The sequence below is a fragment of the Pseudopodoces humilis genome, chromosome 19 (genome assembly GCF_049639895.1).
Source record: "Pseudopodoces humilis isolate 2021_Gansu_Grassland_sample_001 chromosome 19, ASM4963989v1, whole genome shotgun sequence".
NCBI lineage: Eukaryota > Metazoa > Chordata > Aves > Passeriformes > Paridae > Pseudopodoces > Pseudopodoces humilis.
This window is the reverse complement of record NC_142218.1, coordinates 10,321,266-10,341,674: the sequence shown is the minus strand read 5'-3', so window position 1 is coordinate 10,341,674 and position 20,409 is coordinate 10,321,266. Positions and strand designations below refer to the sequence as shown.

The 20,409-nt window shown below is 47.3% G+C and overlaps 2 protein-coding genes across 4 annotated transcripts; one reads left to right on the top strand and one right to left on the bottom strand.

Moving 5' to 3' along the window:
- The first annotated feature begins 1,229 nt into the window (after window positions 1–1,229).
- Window positions 1,230–11,920, top strand: LSM14B (LSM family member 14B). 3 transcript variants are annotated; one of them, XM_014254235.2, is made up of 10 exons: window positions 1,230–1,425; window positions 5,527–5,690; window positions 6,042–6,177; window positions 6,634–6,750; window positions 8,538–8,708; window positions 8,833–8,910; window positions 9,899–10,060; window positions 10,231–10,384; window positions 11,062–11,241; window positions 11,587–11,920. In XM_014254235.2, the coding sequence occupies exons 1-9, from the start codon at window positions 1,305–1,307 to the stop codon at window positions 11,231–11,233; spliced, it is 1,275 nt and encodes a 424-aa protein (XP_014109710.1). In that variant the 5' UTR covers window positions 1,230–1,304; the 3' UTR covers window positions 11,234–11,241; window positions 11,587–11,920. The 3 variants fall into 3 exon arrangements, with proteins under 3 accessions (XP_014109710.1, XP_087920730.1, XP_014109711.1); XM_088064604.1 differs by having other exon boundaries at window positions 1,233–1,425; window positions 11,062–11,278; XM_014254236.2 differs by lacking the exon at window positions 6,634–6,750 and having other exon boundaries at window positions 1,234–1,425.
- Window positions 11,921–14,463: 2,543 nt separating this feature from the next.
- On the bottom strand, window positions 14,464–20,062 carry PSMA7 (proteasome 20S subunit alpha 7). The gene is made up of 7 exons (XM_005524824.3): window positions 19,904–20,062; window positions 18,511–18,637; window positions 17,563–17,687; window positions 16,149–16,271; window positions 15,683–15,802; window positions 15,070–15,132; window positions 14,464–14,802 (listed from the first exon to the last, which is right to left on the bottom strand). The coding sequence occupies exons 1-7, from the start codon at window positions 19,997–19,999 to the stop codon at window positions 14,710–14,712; spliced, it is 747 nt and encodes a 248-aa protein (XP_005524881.1). The 5' UTR covers window positions 20,000–20,062; the 3' UTR covers window positions 14,464–14,709.
- Between the last annotated feature and the right edge of the window lie 347 nt (window positions 20,063–20,409).

Sequence of the window (20,409 nt, the reverse complement as noted above, 5' to 3'; positions counted from 1 at the left end):
TTTTTCAGGAACTCCATGCTAGAACAATTTAACAAGGAAAAGACCGCACACATGTGGCTGTACGAGTGGAAAGGAAGCATCTGCCCTGTTAAGGCAGGGGAGATCTGCTCTTCAGGCTGTATAAACAGCATGAAGAGTAGCACCATAAAATAGATAAGGTCACAGGGCAGACAGCTTGGGGCACTGGGAGAACAGCTCTCCGAGCCACGGTGTGCAGGGACGCGGGGATAAACCTGTGGACTGCGTTCTCCCGTGTCGTTGTTGTGTCGCTGATGGAAGGCATGTAACCAAGGCATGGGCGCCTGCAGCTCCAGCGAACCTCCCTGCACTCAGACAATGGCTCCCGCTGTATTGTCCCCGGCTGCCGGGCTTGAATCTTATTCATCTGAGTCACACAAATTAGTGAGATCTGTGCACTCTGACCCGCCGCCCGAAATGCAACTGCCCTGCCTGATCCCCGTCCACCCTCTCGCTGGTGAGCGATTTCACCTCCCGTGGCCATGTCTGCCAGATGCTGCCGGTTGTCTCTCATTGACCCGCAGATGGCCGGGGAGCTCCCGGGAGACGCCGCACGGAGCGGTCCCATCCCGCAGCTGCGGCCTGGCACGGGGTGACCGCGCCGGGGTGACCCGAGCAGGGACAGCAGAACAAAGCCGCGGGGAGACCCGCACAGGGCAGGGCCCGCCGGGCACCCGCGGCTCCGCCACCACCAACCGCGGCACCGGAGGGCGAAGGGGCTTGGGCAGCGGCAGCCATGGCTGCTCAGTGACGGGGAAGGCGATGATCCCCTTCTCCCCGCGCTGCGTGACAGCAGCTCTACGGCAGCAGCGAGGGGCAATGGCACACAAGCGAGGGGCAGTATCACCCGGGCGAGGAGCGGTGCCACACAAGGGGCAGCGGCACAGGCTCAGTGTCACAGAGCCATCCTCAGCTCTCCCCCCGCGCGCTCCCCTCAGCCGAGGCAGCGCGGGAAGCGAAGTGCGCGCGCCCCCGCCCCGCCCCGCCTGGCTCCGCCCCGCCCCGCGGCGCACGTGGCACCCTCGCCCGCGCTGGTCACGTGACACAGGCCCCGGGTGTTCCCCCTCCGCCCCTCCCCGTCTGACCCCGTCTCTCCCGTCTGGTCAATAGCGCGCGGCGCATGCGCGGTCACCGCCTCACGCCCCCCACCGCCTCCCCCCGGCCCGTCTCCCTCCGCCCTATATAAGGCGCGCGCGGCAGGGTCCCGGCTCCGCAGTGCGCGGGGGCGGCGCGGCGGCTCCGCGCGGCTCTGGGACCCCCGTTCCTCCCCCGGCTCCGCCGCCGCCATGAGCTCGGGGACCCCCTACATCGGCAGCAAGATCAGCCTGATCTCTAAGGCGCAGATCCGCTATGAGGGCATCCTCTACACCATCGACACCGAGAACTCCACCGTGGCGCTGGCCAAGGGTGAGGCGGGGCCCTGTGGGGGGCGCGGGCGGGCCTAGGCCGGCGCTGGCTGAGGGGACGCGGCGGGGGCCGCCGTGCCGTGAACAATGAGCGCGCCCGGGGCCCGCCCGCCCCGCGGGGCTGCGGCGGGGCTTGAGCCCCGGGTCCGGAGCGCCGCTGCTCTCCGTGAGTCAGCACTGACAGGGGCCGCGCCGGAGGGGCCGGGATGCTGAGCAGCCCTCTGTTCTCCCAGGGAGAAGCGCTGCCGGCAGCGCTGGCTCCCCTCGCCATTGTCAGAGGCGGGGAGGTGACGCTTGGCATCGCTGTGCGTGGTTCGGTTCCCCTCGCTCGGTTGTGCCCGGCTGTGTGTCGGTGTTCGGCTCGAGCAGGGCCCCAGGCCGGCGCTGAGGAAAACAGTTGCTGTTGTTCTGTCTTTGTTCCTTCCGTGATCGATAACTGGACTCTGCTCAGGTGAGGAGGGTGGGAGCCGCTGCACAGAGCGCTGTGGGGCACCTGCACGTGGATCTGGCTCGCCGACCTTGCTGGCTCCTCAGCAAGGCTTTGCATTTTGTTTCCCTGTGGAAATACTGATCATTATCTTTGAAACAATGTCATTTAGGTTCACAGGTCATTTATCACCTGTGCTGTGAGCTCCTGTATTTCATCTCAGTAAAATTTGTTCTGTCTTGTTTAGTCCCTCAAACATGAACTTATTCCTGAACTGCTTTTCAAGTCCGGCTTGGCTACTTCAGCTAATGTGCATCGGCGTTTTCTTTCCCTGAGTTTTGTCCTTCCTTGTTCTGAGAAGTTCACACGTTCTTCATTGCCTGCAGGCAGCCATCGGGGCTGTCCACAAAACAAACACCTTTTGTTTTGAAAGGCTGTTTGCTGGCAGGAGGCACTGACTTGCCAGATTCACAACTACCTTCAAGGCAGCCTATACCCCAGTGTTTACCTAGTGTAATGATGTTTATATGATGCTGCACATTATTTGGTGCCCATTAGATTATTTTCTGGAGTTAAAAGTGCGAGTTCTCTCAAATTCACTTTTTCTCTAGGAGTACAGTTGTTTATTTAAATGCCCAAATGGAGCTGTTTGTATTAGTGCTTGGCTTAAAGTACTTGAGAGGTTGCTGAAAGGATGCAGTTCCTTTTCTGTAGGTGCAGGAAGGTCTTCACCTTGACCCAGCAGCAAGTAGAAATGGTTCTGCCTTACACATAGCACTTGCTGCTTCAGAGCTGAAGTGGTATTTCAAAAGCATGTGTGATTAAAGTGCTTGATGATGTGAATAAGTGCATGCTCTGGATGAGATTTCTGGCAGTTCTTGTATTTATCAGTCTCTCAGTGTTCCGTTTTGATGAACTGGAATGTATAAGAAGTAGTTGTTGCAATAGGTGGAGAATACATCTTTCCCCAGCTAAAGAGCTGCTCTGTAAACTTTACATCACAAACCCTCCTGTTCATTGTAGCTCACAGGGTTTTTTCAAATTCAGAGACTTTATAGCAGAGCAAAATTAGTGTCAGAATTACAAATGTGCAACAATGTCGAAGTTAGTCACAGCAGTATCAACCCTGTGTGTGGTGTCAGTAGTTTAAAACACTTGATCTCTGAGGCATTAGAAGGGCCATGGATTCCTGACATGCTGCTGAAGTTGTCCAGACTACAGGTAAATTGTTGCTTAACCCTGGATGCTACTGTTTAAATGCTTCCATGTGGAGTGCAAGTGCCATTCCCTTTTGTTCTATCATTCATAAAGAAAAATTTAAGTTGAAAGAGGCCTCAGGAAGAAATCTGGTTCAGCCTCTTGAAGCCAGGATGACTTCAACTGATTTATATTTGTTAAACCTCAATATGTGTACACAATCTTAAATGCTGGAGATTCCGTGTGCTTAATTAATCACTACAAGAAAGTTGTTTGTCTTGTTAGAAGCTAAACTTAAATTGCAAACAAAGGAAATTTAAGCCCACTGCAATGCTGTCAGCAGTGAAGGCCAGGAACTTACTCCCCCTTAAACAGAAGTCTGAAGAAATTGGAGTTTTTGAACAAGAAATATTCACCTAAGCTCTGCTTTCTGGTCACTTGCTGTGCCTCCTGCCCCTTCAGAACTTAAGCTCAACAGCCCTACACAAGTAGGAACTGTGCTGTAAACCAGGAGCTGCAGTGTTGTGGGATTGACTTCTTGTTCATCTGTAAGCAATAGTCAGTAACTTCATGGGAGACAGCCCTTCCCACCTCCACAGGAACTTTAAGCTGCACTTTGTGTTGTGCCAGAAACAGTTAAACACCTCAGGTGCAGGGACAGGGAAGCTCAACTCCTACAGCCCTGTTTTGTCTACAACGAGGACTTGGCTTTCCACCTTTTTTGTTAGAAACCTTGGGACTGGCCAACTGAGAGGCTGCCTGGGCAGCTCTGGGCTTTGCTGGTTTTGTGTTTGTCCATGTGGAAGTTGATGGGCTGATCATGGTGCTTTCCAAGTCAGCTGTAGGATCCTGCAGGAGCCCCTGGATACCTTTAGTACATCTTGCTGTGAGCTGTAATAATCTCATTTTGAACAGAGAGATCAGTAGTACAGTTCATGTCCAAAAGGCTACAAGCATTGCTTTCAGTTTATAATCTGCTTCTGGTTGACTGGGTTACAGCTGTAATATGATCAAACAGCAGCTGGAGATCTAAAATAACTTGGAGAGGTTATTTACCCTAGGAACTCATGGAAGATGGCCATTGAAAGGCAGTGGCTGGCAGCTTGTTCTTGTACCAGTGAAGATCCCCTTCCTGTTAGGTGCGATCTGAGGTGCTGAGCATTGTGATAGGGACATTCTGGCATTCACCTGCTCCTTGGGAGCTCACCTGTTTGTTAACAGGGGTGGAGACCATTTGCAGCATTGAGTGCTACCTGGTGTGGGGTGAACCACCTGCATATCTCTTCACCATAGCTGTTCACCCTGGAACAGGACTCTTGAGTATCCCTGGCTACAACTGCCAACGGTCCTCCTAAGCTGAAGCAGCATGGTATGCCAGGGATGCTTAGCACTGGGGTTCAGTGCAGCCACTTTTGGTGCTCTTTTTCCTGGGAGGATGTGGTGCCCCCATCATCCATGTGGCAGGAACAGTGGCATGTCCTGGTGAAGGTGTTTCAGTACTTATATGATAACCTGTTGGAAGCAATTGTGAGGAAACTCCAATACAGAATTCTTCCATTGGCAGAAAGTGTGGATCTAGCCACTGTGTGCTGGTACTCATCTGAACTGGGAGTGCCTCTCAAAGACAGAAAGCAGCCACACCAGTGAACTTGGGAGTTTCTATAACTTGTGCCTGAAATTTCAAGCTTTTACCTGTCAGTGTCTGATGTAACTGTGCTGTCTTCCTGAGTCAATAATCCAGTCTGACCTCTTCTTTCTTAATGGCTCAAATTAACTTATGCTTCTACCTAGTAGCTGCCACAGTCAGCTGAAGTCTTTTTTTTTTTTTTTCCCCACTCTAATGTGTGACACTGCTGGTTAGTGTCTGTTCAAGTATTCTGGTACTTGACACTCAGTAAAGCCTCCCTAAGCACTGAGATCTTAGATTTATCACTGATGGCTTGCTTTGTAGTCACATAAATCATAAAAACAGTGACATTGGAGTAGAGAGGGAATTTTAATAGGAAGTTTTTACCACTGATAAAACTACCTCTATCTGCATAGTAAATATATGAAACCAAAGGTGCAGATTTGAGCTCTAAAGCCTTCTAAGATTTCCCCCTGCTGCTTCAGGGGCCTCTCCTGTGGTCTGGTGCAGTTGTTTGGAGCTGAATGCCTGCATGGGACAGCTGCTGGGGAGGGAAGGCAAGTGCAACACTGTGGGGAAGTCCTTGGGTTTGGAGTAGGATTCTTCACTCCAGCTGGTCTATGGTCTTTACCTTCACAGCTTGATGTAAACAAAACTGTTTATGCAGGCTGCTGAATAAGTTGGCATTTGAGGGAACAGATGTGTGTGAGAAAGAGATTGAGGGTTCTGGAAGTAGCTGTTGTTGTTACAAATGGCAAGTGTTGGAGGAGTACTTTTTAATTGCATAAATTTGAACTTGCACAACGCTGCAATGGCAGCACTGCACTAATGTCACCATTTCCATGCTCCAGTGCGATCCTTCGGGACTGAGGACCGGCCCACAGACAGACCTGCTCCTCCCAGAGAAGAAATCTATGAGTACATTATTTTTCGAGGAAGTGACATCAAAGACATCACTGTCTGTGAACCTCCAAAAGCTCAGCATACTCTGCCACAAGATCCTGCCATTGTCCAAGTAAGTTAGCCTGAAGTGTTGATAAAAAGCTGACATAAAACACTGGTGTTGAAGGACTGCATTTTGGTAAAAACTTATAGAAATGAAGGCAAGTCAGTGTCTCCAGGAATCTTCAGATTATTTAAAGCATCCTGAATTTTGTTGTAATGCTTAAAGTAGCAGCAGCATTAACGACTTCAGTCAACAAAAGCCAGAGCTAGCTGAGAATGCAGGAAGATCATAAAGAGGTAAACTAACCCTTCTCAGAATTTACTTAAGCTTTAGTAATGCTGTACATGAAGTAAAGAATCACTGCCAAAGCAAATTGACTTCTGGACACTGTAAATGGAAATGTACTTTGTCTTGTTACAGTCTTCACTGGGCTCTGCCTCTACATCATCCTTTCAGCCACATGTGCCTTACAGCCCGTTTAGAGGTATGCCACCTTACAGCCAGCTTGCTGCCAGCTCTTTGCTTAGCCAGCAGTATGCAGCTTCCTTAGGTTTAGGTAAGTACAAACTTTACTTGCTAGAATAAAGGTATGGTCTTGTATGCAGCTGCTGTGAAAGCAAATAACAGTCACTAATACCAAACTCCTTGCCAAGTGTCAGGCTGCAAGGTGCAGTGAATAAGCAGCTCACAACTTTGTGCAATAATTTTACTACAAAGGAGGCCTGTGTTTCGCTTGCACATGCACACAATCATGCACATGAGAGAAACAAACTAAATAGCTGAAGTTTCTTTCTGAAATCAATTGGAATACCTGACAGTTGAGGCCAGTTCATTTCTAACCCAACATACCTCACGTGTAAAAAGGACTTGTATTTCCAGAAAGGACTGTAAATAAGCTGCTCTAATGCTGTTCTAGAGAATCTTGTATCTCTTTCCAAGTCCTTCAGATGTTTCACTACCTTGTATCTTATCCATGTATCTCTGCTCTCTCTTCTTCCCTCTATCTCTTTAGAGAAATTGGTAAGCCCTCCAGCATCAGCAGCTGCTTCCAGCCCTAGTTCTTCTCCGTCTCCACAACCTGTTTCAGAGCCTGACATGTCTTCAGAGCCCCATCAGCTCTCTTCCAAGGGTAACAGCAGTTTGAGGACTCCAAATATTTGGAAGAACTGCATGGCACTTGCAAACACTGTTCTTGTTAACCCCTCCTAGAATGATAGTGCTCATATGGGTAATGACAGTAGAACTAGTTTGTTCTCAGCTTTTCTTTGCCTTTCATTATGTGGAGTGTGATTCCTCCTGTCCTAGAAGTATCAATTAGAGAGACAGGAGAAAGGAAAAGTCCAGGACAGTGGATCCTCTTGTGTAAGTATCAGGAGAAGGATGAAGTTTAGAGATGCTAATGTGCTGCATCCTGTCCAGGAACATATGTCACCATAGGGTTTGGGTGAGAAATTGGTCAGCCTTTCCTGGAAGAAATACACTGCTTAAATTGTGGGTGGCCTTGTGGTTGGAGACTTAGGCTGATCAAAAATTCGGGAGTATTTTCTGTAATCGAGGAAACATCAGGGTAGATTTCATGCATGATGGGGCATTGTACCTTGTCCAGACTCTCAGTTAGTAAAGCATGACTAACAGTAGGCAATTCCTGAGTAGCAGAGATAACACAGTTCTGGGTGCTTGCTTCTATGTGTAAAACCTTCAAAGAAGGTTGAGTTGAGATACCATACTGACCATCCTCATAGCAGGGTGACCAGGTGCAGCCTGCATTTAAACATGATAATTAGTTTCATTTGGTTTTAGCTTGAGCATGTATGCTTGTGTTGGCATGAAGCTTTTTACTTACTCTCTGTTTTTGGCCATCTATCTGTACGTAGTTTCTCAATACTCTGGCTAAACTTTGAAACTTTCTCATGTTAAATTTGCACATCAGCTTTGTCCTACTCAATAATCCTTAGGATATGTCTGTCTTCCTTGCAAGTTTTCCAGGTGTACATTAACTGGGAACCTGCATGATGTAACCTACTGGGTATATCTCATGTGGACTTGGGTGACCCAGAAGTGTCAGTGGCTTGGTTTGTGTGAACTCTTCAGCTTTTCACCTTTCTTGCTCTTTTAATATATTCAGTTAAAGTTTGCTTCCAAGCAGTTCTTATGCATAACTACATGAACCTGTAGTACTCCAAACCTTCTAATTAAACCTAGAATGCAGTGTTTCTTCTGAGTACTGAAGACTGTCACTTTTTAATATAATTGGTGTAAGGTATACCAAACCATGAAAAGTATTTACATGTTTTGTAGTGTGAATAAATAAGCCTGGATGGAAGAGCAACAGAAGTCTTGGTAACACTTTGGCCTTGACCAAGAAGGAATTTAAAAGGGTAACTTTGAGATCCTGGTCTGGTTTCAGGTTTTCTTTGTCTGAAAGCTCTAACAATAAGCAATGAAGTTGAAGGACTTCTAAAAGTGGCTTACAAAAGGGGATATAGCTGAGGTGCTTAAGCTTTTGCTGCAAGACCTTTTTGATGAAGTGGGGAAACTTGCTTGAACAGTTTCAAAATGGTGAATTTTTATTTCAGATTTAAAGTTATCATGTAAAGTAAAATCCTGCATAACGTAGAAATTAGGTTTTGGTATGAACCGTCTGAGAGACTGACTTGGCTTGGTTGTTTAATGTTTGTCTAACTTGATATAAGAAATAAGTGGGTATATTTCCTGAAACTGAGGCTCTGGATGTGAGAGCCATGACTTGTATGGCGGAGGTGCCTTACCTGGTGCCACTTAAACTTGGCCTGTAATGATGCATACTCAAGGCTTTGAGTCATTCTTGCTCGAACGGTATCTCGCTAGAAGTGGGCAGGGTTTGAATGGTGTTGGCGCATTTTCCAAGTGGCACTTAGTCATTGGGATTTTTTCCAGGTGCTGGCTTTCCTTCTGTTCACCCAGTCCGTAAAAGCCCCATGGTAGAGCAGGCTGTCCAGACTGGTCCAGTTGACAGTATGAATTCCCAAAAGCTGCCCCCAGTGAAGGTGACTCCGGGGATTCCGCGCAGTGCCCGGCAGGCCCCGCCGGCCAACAGCAAAGCGAGCGGTAAGTACGGACCCCTTCAGCCCCAGGCACTGGGCTGGAGCATCCTTCTAAGGTGTACTGCAACACTGAGCTGATTGGGGATTGTTCTTGTGCTCCTTTAAAGTTTATCCTTCTTGTTCGGTAGATACAGTTCAGGCAGCACCTGTGCAAACCCAAGGACAGGTGAATGATGAAAACAGAAGACCTCAAAGGAGAAGATCGGGTAGGTTAAGCTGATGCTAAAAACAATCGCAACAGCCTGTGAAGGCAAGTGGTGTTAACTTCAGTGAAGGATTAACTGACAGAAGATTGAGAGAAAGCTTTGGGCATCCAGAGATGCTTCCCTAACAAAACAGCTTCTGGAGTCGCAGAAGTTCAGAGCATTCCAGGGACAGAGTTCTAGCACCTTTTCTAGAAAGTTGAAGGTATGTCATAAAAATCAATGCTGTGACTTGGCAGCAGCAACTGGATTTCTCTGAAACCTCAAGTATTTTTACTGGGAGAAGGCAGCCTGTTTGAGACTTTCCAGAGCTTTTATAACAGAGGAACTATAAAATACTCACCTCCATAGAGCAGAATTCTTGTATCAAAGTGGCAGTACAAGCATGGGTCAGAAGAAAGTGAAATTCAAAGAGGTTTCTGCTCAAGTAAAATGAGAAAAGACAGGAAAAAACACTTCAGACTCTCAGGTCTTCAAATTTATGTGTAGACTGGGTTATAGCTTTTCCAAAAAGGAGTGGATAGCATCTCAGTTGGAAACCAGAAACTAGACAGAATACAAATTCCCTTTGTGGGTAGGTAAGTCTTTTGCTGGATTTTCTGAGACCTCCTCTTTGCTGTTACGACAGGTTTTAGGCTAATTACAGTGCTGTGTTTGCAGGTGAAGAGCAGACAGGAAAGATAATTTTCCCCACCTCCCTCAGCTTTTCTTGCTGTAATGCTTGTTCTGACTTCCTCTCTGCACACTGGAAGCGGGTGCACTCTGTCTTAGTGGTAAGACTGACATCCAGGAATGCTGCTCAGAAAGTTAAAAGTGTTGCTGTAATGTGTCTTCTACAGCCAAAATCAGAAGTTGCTTTCAAAGAGGTGTGGCCTAACCACAGGACTGGAAGCCAGAAACTCCTGAGTTCTATCCCTGGTTTCCTCTGGTCTTGAGCAAGTCATGTAACCTCCCTGTGTGTTACCAAGTGTTTAAACTCTCCTGCTTTCAGGAAACAGGAGAACCAGAAACCGTTCTAGAGGACAAAACAGACCAACTACTGTGAAGGAAAATACTATAAAGTTTGAAGGTGACTTTGACTTTGAAAGTGCAAATGCACAATTCAACAGAGAGGAACTTGATAAAGAATTCAAGAAGAAACTAAACTTTAAAGGTTTGTGCCTTCATTAAATATGAATTGCTGAGCTAGTAGTAAACACTGCATAGACAAATGGTTCTAAGAAACTATATGATTACATCTCAAATCTTGTTTGAGGGAGCAAGAGAACAGATGGCTCTGCAGTGTGTTTCTCAAGGAAGTGTAATACATTTCATTATCTTCAGATGACAAAGCAGAGACGGGGGAAGAAAAGGGGGATCCTGGAGTGGCAACCCAAAACAATGATGGTAATGCAGAGGAGGACCTGCTGGGGCCCAACTGCTATTATGATAAATCCAAGTCTTTCTTTGACAACATTTCTTCAGAACTGAAATCTAGGTGAGTGTTTTCTAAAAGCTTGTTTTTTAAATGGAGTTTTAGGCATAAAATTTCAGACATAATCTATATGACATGGTTTAATTACTTAAAAAACTTAGAACAGGCTTTAGACAGGGAATATTGCCATGCATTTGGTGGCTCACAAGTGATGTGAACCCAGCTCCATGCAGTGGGATCAAACAAAAAGTGCTTCAGCTGATATGATACACTTGCCTAAAATATGATTGAGGAGTTTCCATTTCTGTTTCCCAGTACTGACTTTGAACCCATTGATTTTAAACAAATTCCTTATCTGGCTTGTGGGAGAGGAGGCATCAGGGTCATGCTGTACTGAAGGTGCAGCTGGCAGCCAGGAGTGAGCTAAGCCTGGAGGTGGGGCAGAGAGGTCAGCTCTGGCTATGGAAATGCATTAGGTTAAATGTTGGGAGTATGAAGGGAAAGCTTCAGCTTTCACTGCCACCACTGATGTTATCAAGTGCCTGGAGAAATGAGACATCCCTTTAGTGTCAGCATGAGGGATTCCCTCTGCTTTGTGGCTGCAGAGGGGTTGGGTTAGAGCATGTACACTGCAGCTGGTGTTTGTTACAGTGCAGCTCAACAAAATCAGGGGTTTGAGGCGTCCTCTCTAAGTGGGCTGGTTCAGTGTTTGCATTCAACCTGAACTCAGCCTTGTTCAGTTCCAGGCGCACCACGTGGGCTGAGGAAAGGAAGCTCAATACAGAGACATTTGGGGTGTCTGGACGGTTCCTTCGTGGCCGCAGCTTTCGAGGTGGATTTCGAGGTGGAAGGGGGAGTGGAGCAGCAAGGAGAAACCAAACCACTCACAGAGCTGGTACTGGCAGAGTGTAACTTCAGAGGCAAGTGCTCTAGCAAGAGTAATACTCTTTGATCCAGGTTTGTCTCTTACTGCTTGCCTGAACTTTCTATTTCACCCTCCAGTCTCATGGATATATCAAGAAATGTTCCTTACTGGATTTTATTGATATTTCTGAAGGGTAGAAGGAGATGGGAGTAGTTTAACATGCTGATTGTTCTGTTGGTTTCTTGGTTTCACCTGTCTGAGAAAAGGCTTAGCTCAAGCAAGCAGCTTTTGGTTTCTAGCTAAGCATTTCAGCTGGTACAGAGGTGTGAGCTTTGCTTTTTTTCTTCTTAGGAAAAGAACCCCATAATATAAAATCTAATTCTACCTTTTTTGTGAATAGGTTCAAACATCTCTCCTGAGAGAATGAAACTGTATATAGAAAGAAAACAACCAACTGCTGCACTAATGTGGGAAAATGGTTCATATTGTTTACTGTCTCAGCTCAAGCGACAGAATTTCATGTACTACTGCTTATATTTTGGACTTACTTTGGACCAGCCACTGTCTGCTGGAATATTTTTTTGGAAGAGGGAATGTGTTCAGGGGTACCTTCTTCAGGGTGTCTTTTCTTTTTGTTTGTGTTTTTCAAGTGCAGACTAACTTACACGGTTCTTCTTTCTGGGTCTCTCAAGGCTGCTATAGTCTAAGCTCAAAGTCAGACTCCTTTTCTGAACCCTGGAGAAGAGAAATCATGCTGTTTTAACACGGAACCAAAGCTCACTTGAAATAAACCAGCTATAATTTGTTCTGAGTAACCAAATGGATCCTTTGGTGCTGCTGGTCTCACGGATCTTGGCAGCAGGTGTGAAGTAGCACTTGGTATCTGGAGAAATGGATTCCTGGTGCTGAGGGGTTGTGTATATTATCACTTGGGAATACTGGAGTGTTGATCATGTAGTAGTGTTTCTGACTGTACAGCTGTTTGTGTGCGGGTGCTGGGCTGGAGGTACCACAGGACCATGGCTTTGCCTTGAGCTGAAGGTGCTGGGAGTGCCTGGGGCCTGGAGCTCCTGGCTGGAGTGTGAGGACACAAAGTGGGATGGGAGCAGTGACTGTCCCCACTTGTGTGCAGAGCTTTTGGCAGTGGTGACTGTCTGGGAAGGAGACCTGCAGCTCTGACTTGTTTGCCTCGGTTTGTACCTCGCTGGAGGCAGCACCAAATGCAAACAGTTCTCTGTACTCTGTAGACTGTGGTGGAACTCTTTGGAATGTTTTCATTCAACTAGGGATGGGAGACCATATAATGAAGCTTAACAGATGGGCATGTTTAATTTCTTTCCTCTATACCCCCATACTGTAAATAGTTTAGTTGTTTTTCTTTTGTTTTTAAGAATCTGTATGTGGGGAGAGGGCTGGGAGGGAGGGGTTACCTTTGTTTGCATGAAATAAGTGGGTTAAATTGCTATAGGCATGTGTCTCATTTTTGGTTGGTAGGGAATTTTGTTGAAAAAGCACCTTGATGACTGAACCCCTTACATAGCTCAAGTTTTTTTAGTTATGCATTGACCTAGGTTACTGTAAAAGCTTGGATTTATTTTTGTAGGACTTTATTGCTGAGAATTAGAACATAGCAGTGGGGCTGCTCTTTGGAGTAATGTAAATTGTAATTATAATAAACATGTAAATGTTTAATGTTTCCCTCCATCTCTGTTCTGTACATAGCTCCATAACATCACTCCCTACAACTCCTCTGGCACCCGTCCTTGCAGGGCTCCCATCCAAGCTGGAGAAAACCTGGCTGCCAGACCTGGAAGTGTTACACTTTCCATAGTATGGGAAAAGGGTTGAAACACCAGGCACTGTAGGTTGTTCTGTTGCCCTGGTTCCCATGCTGGGACTCAGCCTAATGAGAGTTATGTTACTCCACCTGGCAGAGGGAGTCCCTGGGCTGGTGGGGCTCCCTAGGAGCCTGTCAGGAGCCAGGGCTGCTGCTGCAGGACGTGGCTCACACCTCTGGGCTCTGCTGAAAGAGCTCACTCAGAGCTGCTCTAATTTCTCTGCTGGCAAAGCAGCAACTGTGGCTCTAAGTGTGGAGATGGAATTGTACTGCCCTGGCAGAGGATGGGATGATAAACCTCACTGCTCCTGCATAATCACCATTATTCACATGTGCCTTTTAAGTTGAGTGGGATCAATTCTTGTTTCCACAGTAAAGCTTCAGATCTTGGGCACAAACACATCCTTGACACTGCTGAGGTTTATGTCCCACCTCTGAGCCAAGTGCTGGCCTGGCTCCTGCTGTCTGCGATCAGAGGGGACTGGTGGCTGTGGCTCAGCCCCAGGGCTTGTTACCTGTGAGCCCTTCTTCCCCAGGAGCACTGTGGGCTCAGCTGCAGCCCTAGCAGCTTCCCCATGGAAAATTCCCGGTGTGTGGGAACAATTGTAGTGACTTGAGCAGGGAACCAAGTGCAGCTTTTTTGAATTGTACATTCCAGCCCAAGGGCTGATGAATTAAACAACCTGGTGTTCTAGGACCATGCTTCCTCTGGCTCATGTGGGTTTATGTGTCCCTGAGCAGCAGCAGCACTGCTGCTTCCCTGTCCTTGACTCCCGTGGGATCCTCTGCCCACACTGCTGGGCAGCATTTCCCTGTAAACAGCTCCTGGGTGTGTGAGCTCTGCTGCCTGGGCAGCCCTGCCCTGCAGCCTCTCGGCACTGAGGTGTCCTGGGCAGGGGCTCAAGTACCAGAGCTGCCTCTTGCAGGCTCCTGGGCCACCTTTAATCCTTGCTGTGCCTGCTGCCACCCCTCTCCTGCTGTGACCCTGTCACACCCTCTCTGGGTGTGCAAGAGCAGACTGAAGAGTTGCTTCCAAGGGCAGTTTGCTTCCACCTGCTTGCTGGATACAAATGGGGAAACTTTTGCAATAAAGGAGCACTGGTTCCTATTGCTTCAAGTACTGAGACTTATGCTTTAATCTGAACTAGACTTGGAAACATCAGCTCATACATCTCTGCCCTGAGAATATGCCTGCAGCAGCACACTCTCATGCAGACTCCCCCCAAAACACAACTCCCCATCTCTGTCCTGTCCAAAGCAGACCCAGCCTTTTCACCATGAAAGATGCCCCTTAGGGAACAAAAACCCCAATTCCATACTAGTTAGGTTGAGACCATAACACAACCCCCAAGACAGCTACTTAAGGTAAAAAAAGGGACATGCTGAGAACTGAGTGCAGAAAAGAACCATTAAACAAAGTGAAGTGTCCAGGGAAAAAAATGCAAGCAAAGTCTCTGTCCTTTAATGGGTCACTACTGCTGTTCTGTAGCCAACCAGATCATCCTGGGTAATTAAAATCCAAGGAACAGACAGGTTTTTTTAAATAACAGCTTTAAAAAAAAATCAGTAGGTTTATTGTAGGTCTCAAGAGAGCACAGTATGAGTAACTGGAATGCCTACATGTCTATACAGAATAACCCATCACTCGAATTAAAAAGCAGCAGCTAAGCGGGTGCATTTCATTCATCATGATGTTTTCTTCTGTTTTTTCTTTTCATTTTCTTCCTTTTCCTTTTCAATTTCAGCCACATACTTCTCAATTTCTTCAGGGTTTAGGATCTAAAACAGAAACATGGGTGACCTTCAGGATACCAATAAACTGAAGAGACATTCATGGTGATTCTAGTTCTGCTATGGGCAGAACGTTAACTGCTGTTTATCTGGAAGCAGGTACCTGCTGCAGACACAACAACATTCCTTGGCCACTAAGAATAAACTGAAGTATTTGTCAGTGCAAAATGTGAGATTAAGGGCTGGAAGTTAAGGCAGATCAACAAGGACAGTATCAGACGGGCTCGAGGGGAGAGAAGCAAACAACAGCCTCACCTTCAGTGGCTGCTCCCGTCTCATGACTGCCAGCTCGATGTTCTTCCCACCAGACTGCACCACCTGGGTGAGGCAGAGGGAAGCTTTAGGAACCTGGCCAGGAATTCACTCCAACAAACCCCACTCAGGTCTCCTTAGATGGAGAGTAGATATGGGTGTGGCGTATTTCACACCTTAGCTCTTAAGCTCTCAACACCAGCAGCACTAACTCTCCAAAGGGTCTTCACACTGGTGCCAGTGCCCTAGGCAGATGGAGAACACAGCTCCACCACCTGACTTGTGCTATTTTCTGTATTTTAAGCTTCACTTAAAAAGTAAAATATTCAGCATGTGCTTTAGCACATCTTTGGTGCATTTATGTCAATGCCCAGAACTGAAGTCTGTTCTTCTCCCCAGCGCTGCTGGTAAGTTCTGTGTAAATTATGGAAATTGTTATACCCCAAATATTCTGAACCTTGAATTCAATCCAACACCCACAGCCTACAGCAAACAATTCTCACAGATCCTCTGCAGTACTTCCTTGGGACATCCACAAATATTTTCCCATATTCACATCTAAGAAGTGAATCTGGACACAGTGAAAAGCCACAGAAGAGATGTGAAACAGCCTGACCTCAAGAAGAGCCTTGATGACAAGTTTAATAGTCAGATCATCCGTTTCAATGGCCTCATCAGTGTAGTTTTTCTCCAGGAACTCACGCACAGACTTGGCTCCTCTGCCAATGGCATTAGCCTGCAAACATTAAGGGGAAAAAGAAAATGAATGGGAGTTTAGGAAAGATTTAATTTGCAGAGTCAGAAGGAAACACAAAGTTGTACAATTGCATAATCTGTCACACATAAAGACAGTTGTCTGGCACAGGTGGATTGGTTCTGGGGTTTTTTTTGAAAGCAGGACAAGACTTCCCAAGGAAAGCTGAACTGCAGATGGCCACTCTCAGTACATTTGATCATTAAGGATTTTTGCAGCTGTGAGACAGCACTATCTGGCCAGCGAGATCTCCTCTACCCCAGTCCCACTTTAAAGGAGACATTAACTCACAAATATTCCATTTCCACCAGGGACTGAATCCACTCACCTTCCAAGCATGGTATGTGCCAGAGGGGTCAGTCTGGTACAGCCGTGGGGTCCCATCGAAGTCAAAGCCCACGATGAGGGCGGAGATCCCAAAGGGTCTGCGGCCGTTGCTCTGTGTGTACCTCTGAGCACAAAGGACACACTCACAGGCAGTTCTGAAAACATTTCTAGGGTGCCAAGCAGACTCTGGAGCAGTTACAACCAGGAGAGCCACCAGAAACACTTTCAGCTGGCTCTGTCCATTGGTCAGGACTCCGTATCTCACAGAGCCCCTAAGGCAGGCAAGAGAGAGGTGGTTCCTGTGCAACCCCCATTCCCACACCTAGTTACAGCTTCCAGAAGCAGCTCCCCACCTCCTGAGTGGTGCTGAGGCAGCCAGAGTCACGTCTACAAGCCCCAGTGTGCCAAAAATTACCATGAGGACACCTGAACAGTTTTCACCAATGATTTGCACTGATTCCACAGCAGCTTTGTGGCTATAAGCAGGTTACCCTGGAGCCATGTCACAGCCCTCCTGGGACACTGCTAGTGAAGTCACTGCCACCCAGCAGGAGCAGGAGGGCTGACACCCACAGCACCACAGCAGCAGGAGCTGGGCCAGGTGTGTTTGCAACAGAGAAATGGTGAATGTGCCAAAAACATAGACACAAATGTGAGACTGGATAAAGGAATAAAGTGAAACTTTGGGAAGTGGTGTCTTGCTCTGATAGACTAGTGATTATTACAAGAATCACATTATTTACCATCACCCCTGTTCCAACACATCTGTGCATAAGTAAATTAGATTTTCTCTAATTCTCGCTAGTGGCTGAAAATCAGTTTAATATACCGGCAAATGAGTAATTTTCTCACAGAATGCAGCTGGGTGTATTTTGATGCTGCAATTTATTCTAAATTCATGACTATCAAGCGCAAAACATTAAATACTGCACTAATTTGCTCCCCTCTTACCCATCCCTGCAATGGCTTTGCAGGAGGAAAAACTACCAGGAGCCATGAAGGAAAGACAGTAACCCAGGCCCACTGTTCTGGGAGTGAGGTGAGCAGTGTGTTCCTGATGACATAACACATGGAACCGTGCAGCCCTTACAAACTCTAATTGCTTTATCTTGGGGGAAAAAACCTCAAACAGCACTCAGTCGTTCCTTTCCATTGCTACATCCCCATTCCCAATAAACACCCAGAATGTGTTTTGAACCAGGTAACTGGAATCAGGCCAGAGGACAGACATTTACACAGCTTGAAGAAGTGTCAGATGCTCCATGCTATACGTGTGACACTCTAGTCCCACGTGCTACACACCTGTTACACACCCAAGCTGCCCATTATGCATAACACAGGCTGATGTAACAGCACATGTAACATCTCTGTCAGGTCAGCACACATCTTCAGCAGCTCTGTGCAGCCCCAAGTACCTGTTTCAGGCTGGCAATGTAGCGTGTGATGTACTCCACGGTGACAGGATCTTCCACAGTGAGCCTGTGGCTCTGACACTCCACCCGAGCTCTGTTTATGACTATCCTGGCATCAGCTGTCAGCCCTGAAACGACAGAGTGGCCTCAGAGTCAGGAAAATACCTCAGAACACCAATCTGGCCCTAAAACGCCCAGGGGCTCAGTGTCAGCAGCAAGGGAAAATCAAAGCAGAGCTCAAACTCTCAGGTTTGCTGAGCAAGAGCACTTATAAGGCAGCAGAAAGTGGCTAATGCACAAAAATAACTAAAGTATTTAGTTTACAGCTTCCATGTTTGTGAGTTAGGTGACACACATAATTCTGAACCAGGTAATGGGAATATTACTGACAGCATTCCATATCCCAGCAAATCTGCAGTGCTTATTCTCACACACATCATTCCTCATGCAGTCCAGTTTCATCTGCCCAGCAAATCTCATCTAGTTAGTGAGGCTACAGCAGCATGATGTTAGCTGACAAAAGTGTGTGACCCTTTTAAAAATGATTTTGAAGAAATCTAATTTTTATTTTATGTTTTAGCTGATGCTGCCATTTTTCATTTACAGCCTTGTTTTTATTAGAGAATTTTTCCTCAAGTTTGTGAACACCCTTGCACATAACCCAGACCCTGGCTAAGGGAGCAAGGCAGGAGAAAGAACTGAGCCTCTCATTCCTGCACACTCAAGCTAAACCCTGTTGTTTTAGTCAGTTAAATCAGATCTCCCCTTAAAAATATTATTGATACTGACACTCTATTTCTCCATATTTAAAAAAAAAATCAATAAATAAACTACTGTGGAAATACCATGTTTCCCACAGTTCTCAGCCAGTTACACCCTGTATTTTGGTGTTCCATAAATAAGCCCAAAGGTGCCCCAGAAACTGCTACAACCTCTGAAGTGACCAGGTACCTGCAAAAGCCATGCAGACATTGTCATCCAGAGCACAGATCTTCCGGACAGTTCTTTCATCCTGGAGTTTTGCCACTGACTTCTTCTCCACACCAAGGACAACAATATCCTTCCCTCTTACTCCAACCTTCCATGCATGAAAAGCAGAAGTAAGAAAAGTTAACCTAGGTCCAAAAATCCTCATAGCTGCAGGCTACTCAAATGATCTGTAACCAAGCACAAACCCCCACATTGCAACCATTACCTCAGCTTGAAGTCAGGATTTTATTTCCCAGTGAACCCAGAGGCAGGACTGATGTAACAAAAATTGCAATGCATTTCAGGGTGCAGTTTCATCATCAGTTTATACCAACCTAAATCCCTGTGGCTCCCAAGAGACAGATTCCAGCTCCTCTTACAAACTGTCTCTTCTCCAACAGTACCATCAGTGATTCCACAGCCAAGGAGCCAGGATGAACAAGGAAAACCCAACTACTCCAGTGGAACTGCTCAACTCAAGAGCCCAAGGCACTGAAGATCAGGCCAAGTAACACCTACAGCTGCCAAAATGTTCTGTCAGTAGCTGCCTTAATGTCCTAATTCATACCTTGAATACACCTTTTCAAAAAACCCTTGACCCTTCCCCTTCATTCCCACTGTTTCTCACAAGGGGATGGGAATAATATTTTCTTACAGGGTGGCCCTGCTGTCAGCATGTTCCAAATGTTTCCAAAAACATTAGACTCAACAAGAGACAAGACCGGTGGTTATACTGCATGCTGTCTGCATTTTTAGAGTATTTTTAACTTCTGAAAATAAAACAAAGAATCTATTTGGCGCTAAATCTTGTTACATTCATTCCCACCCCAAAGATGATACATTTTCTCTTTGGTAATGGCAATTAAAACATACTACACCTATTAATAAAGTTATGATTTTAAAAATTAAAACTTATTATTGCTATAACTTATTACAATCACTAATACAATGTTATTTGCAAACTAATACTTTTTTTCTTCTCCCCTAAATGAAATAAAACTATCATTGAGAAAAAGCTTGGGACAACTGGAAGCTGGGAGCCAGCAATGTCCTTCTAAGCGCTTTTACCGACGCGTTTCCCAATCCACCGGGAATCTCCCTCGTGCACAAATATAAAATACCACAATCTGCAGCACGTACAGACCAAGAGAAGAGAGGATCCCTGCGGGCCTGACACAACGCCGGAGCCCCGCAGGAGGCGATGCCTTTGGGCAGCTCCAGCGGCGGCAGATGCACCCCAGGGAATCTCCCTGGAGCGGATCCCGCCGCTCCCGCGGCCTCCCGGGCCCGCCAGGCCGGGCGCGCAGCGCGGCGCAGGCCCCGCCGCGGGCCCCCCTCAGCCGCCGCCCCGCCAACGTCGCGGCCGCCGACTCACCGCGGTGGAGCCCTTCTTGACCGCCTCCTGCGCGTACTCCACCTGGAAGAGGTGCCCGTCCGGGGAGAAGACGGTGATGGCGCGGTCGTAGCTCATGGCTCCGGCAGAACCCGCACCGTCATCCGGGCGGGCCGGGGGCGGGGCCGCTGCGCTCCTGCGCTGCGCACTTGGCGTACGCACTCGGCGCAGCTTGCGCAGCGGCCGGCACGCCCCGCGCTGCCGCAGGGGAGCCGGAAGGGTTTGGGGTGGAAGGGACCCGGGCAGGGACACGTGCCGCTGTGCCAGGCTGCTCCCAGCCCCGTCCAGCCCCGTCCAGCCTGGCCTTGGACATTTCAAGGCGTGGGGCAACCACAGCTTCTCTGAGCAACCTGTGCCAGGGCCTCGCCGCCCTCGCAGGGAAGATTTTCCTACTATCTAACCCAAACCTACTCTTTTTCAATTTGAACCCATTCCCCTTGTCCTATCACTCCACTCTCTTGTAAAGAGCCTTGCCCCATCCTCGCTGT

Bases quoted from the DNA above. Each gene is read 5' to 3' on its own strand.
- LSM14B (XM_014254235.2), top strand. From the start codon at position 1,305: ATGAGCTCGGGGACCCCCTACATCGGCAGCAAGATCAGCCTGATCTCT. The intron at 5,691-6,041 runs GTAAGTTAGCCT...GTCTTGTTACAG, and splicing joins AAGATCCTGCCATTGTCCAA to TCTTCACTGGGCTCTGCCTC. The intron at 10,061-10,230 runs GTTTGTGCCTTC...CATTATCTTCAG, and splicing joins GAAGAAACTAAACTTTAAAG to ATGACAAAGCAGAGACGGGG.
- PSMA7 (XM_005524824.3), bottom strand. From the start codon at position 19,999: ATGAGCTACGACCGCGCCATCACCGTCTTCTCCCCGGACGGGCACCTC. The intron at 15,803-16,148 runs GTGAGTGGATTC...TAATGTTTGCAG, and splicing joins GCACATACCATGCTTGGAAG to GCTAATGCCATTGGCAGAGG. The intron at 14,803-15,069 runs GTGAGGCTGTTG...TTTCTGTTTTAG, and splicing joins GACGGGAGCAGCCACTGAAG to ATCCTAAACCCTGAAGAAAT.